Source organism: Etheostoma spectabile, unplaced genomic scaffold, assembly GCF_008692095.1.
Source record: "Etheostoma spectabile isolate EspeVRDwgs_2016 unplaced genomic scaffold, UIUC_Espe_1.0 scaffold405, whole genome shotgun sequence".
NCBI classification, from domain to species: domain Eukaryota; kingdom Metazoa; phylum Chordata; class Actinopteri; order Perciformes; family Percidae; genus Etheostoma; species Etheostoma spectabile.
Genome location: NW_022605604.1, coordinates 209,417 through 211,346, shown reverse-complemented (window position 1 = coordinate 211,346; position 1,930 = coordinate 209,417). Strand labels below are relative to the sequence as shown.

Genomic DNA, 1,930 nt, shown 5'->3' with positions numbered 1-1,930 from the left:
CAACTCTAGTGTTGGTGGAAATAAACACACACTTTACATATTTACATGTGAAAATATGTCGGCTCTATACACGCTAAAAGGACTGTTTTTTACATGGAGTCTGGTTGGCTCAGCGCTAGCTACTTCATAACTGTTTCTGTGAAACAGAAAGGTCTTAAATAGGTTTTATGTGCCCCAATAGCAGGCACACTGATAACATTTCTGCGGAATTTTCTAGTTCTTCTTCTTCTTCTTCTTCTTCTTATTATTATTTCTCACACACAATGTCCCGTTCCCGCTTCTCTTCTCCTTCAGGCACGGGAACCAACGCCTGCTACATGGAGGAGATGGAGAACGTGGAGCGCGGCGAGGACGGGCGGATGTGCATCAACACGGAGTGGGGGGGCTTCGGAGACGACGGCTCCCTGAGAGACATCCGGACGGAGTTTGACGTGGCCGTGGACGAGACGTCCATCAACCCCGGCGTCCACATGTGCGTAGGACGGGTCGTCAGGAAAAAGTCCTCCATGTTTCTGATATAAAACATGCCATGTGTACACAATAGGGCTGTAGTCTGGTCCACCTTTGTCAAGTCCAAGACAAGACCAGGACTAGCCGAGTCCAAGACAAGACCAGGACTAGCCGAGTCCAAGACAAGACCAGGACTAGCCGAAGTCCAAGACGAGACCAGGACTAGCCGAGTCCAAGAAAAGACCAGGACTAGCCAAATCCAAGACCAGACCAAGACTAGCCAAATCCAAGTCAAGACCAGAACTAGCCGAGTCCAAGACAAGACCAGGACTAGCCAAATCCAAGACAAGACCAGGACTTGCCGAGTCCAAGTCGAGACCAGGACTAGCCGAGTCCAAGACGAGACCAGGACTAGCCGAGTCCAAGACGAGTTCGGACCAGCTGGACTTAGCCGAGTCAAGGCTAGACCAGGATAGCCAAAGTCCAAGGGCAAGGTACCCAGGACTAGCCCAAAGGTCCAAGACAAGACCAGGACTAGCCAAAGGTTCCCACAAGACCATAGTAGCCTCCAAGAAGACTCAGCCTACCAATCCAAACAAACCAGGTATAGCCGAGTCCAAGTTCAATAGACCAGTACTAGCGAGTCCAAGACAAACCAGGACTAAGCCTAAACCAGCTAGTACCACAAACCGGGGACGTTCTGTCACACCCTAGCCTTTGCACACCGGGCGTGATGCATCATTCTAAAAACCCAGAACCCAGCTCATCCCTTTTTATTGTTATTAATTGTAGTTTTTTCCTCCTGCAGCTTTGAGAAGAGATCAGCGGCATGTTTGGGAGGAAATTGTTCGCGTCTGCTGGTGAGGCTGCGGCGGTAGGACCAGCTGCTGTGTACGGACGGAGTTCGGAGACGCTGCGGACCCCGTGGGAATTTGAGACAACAGTTCATTCTACTGAGATTAGGAGTGAAGTTTCAGACGAGTCCTCATTCTTTTCCACCAGGCTCAACCCAGGGTGTCTGTGACAGTTCGGTTGCTGGTTCTGACTCTCCTGTCCTCTAAGAACGCTGGATCTCCCCAGCCTGAGAGCCCAGCGAGACCGTGGTTGTCCTGACCAGACCACGTGGGTCGGTTTCCCCCCCAATCACGGTGGTTTCTGGTTCCACATCCATTCCAAAGCTAACAGTTAACAGCCCCGTTATCTACGCCCAGACCAGATGCTGAGTCCGGTGGCCGAGTTGAAACCCGTGTTCTTGGCCCAGACCAGGTTTATTTGTTGGAAAAGCCACAGAAAAGCGTTCGATACTGTCGGCACTGTCGCTCACCAGCAAAAAAGAAATGCCTGGCGGGAAAGACAGATCAGGCTGGGAAGATCCAGCTGGTTCTTAGATAACTGGCCGAAGTAGACCCCCGACCAAAACTGGCACCCCAGCACAAGAACCTACATTAATAAGCACACTGGTAGCCTTGGTGTGAAAGCC

At 51.2% G+C, this 1,930-nt stretch overlaps 1 protein-coding gene across 1 annotated transcript in view; it reads left to right on the top strand.

Annotated features, from left to right (window-relative positions):
• Nucleotides 1–1,930, top strand: part of LOC116686620 (hexokinase-2) — a gene marked incomplete at its 3' end in the record, with an annotated part of 24,929 nt that overhangs the window by 21,687 nt on the left and 1,312 nt on the right. The window contains 1 exon segment of the mRNA XM_032511641.1: nucleotides 295–472. Coding sequence (XP_032367532.1) covers nucleotides 295–472 — 178 coding nt within the window.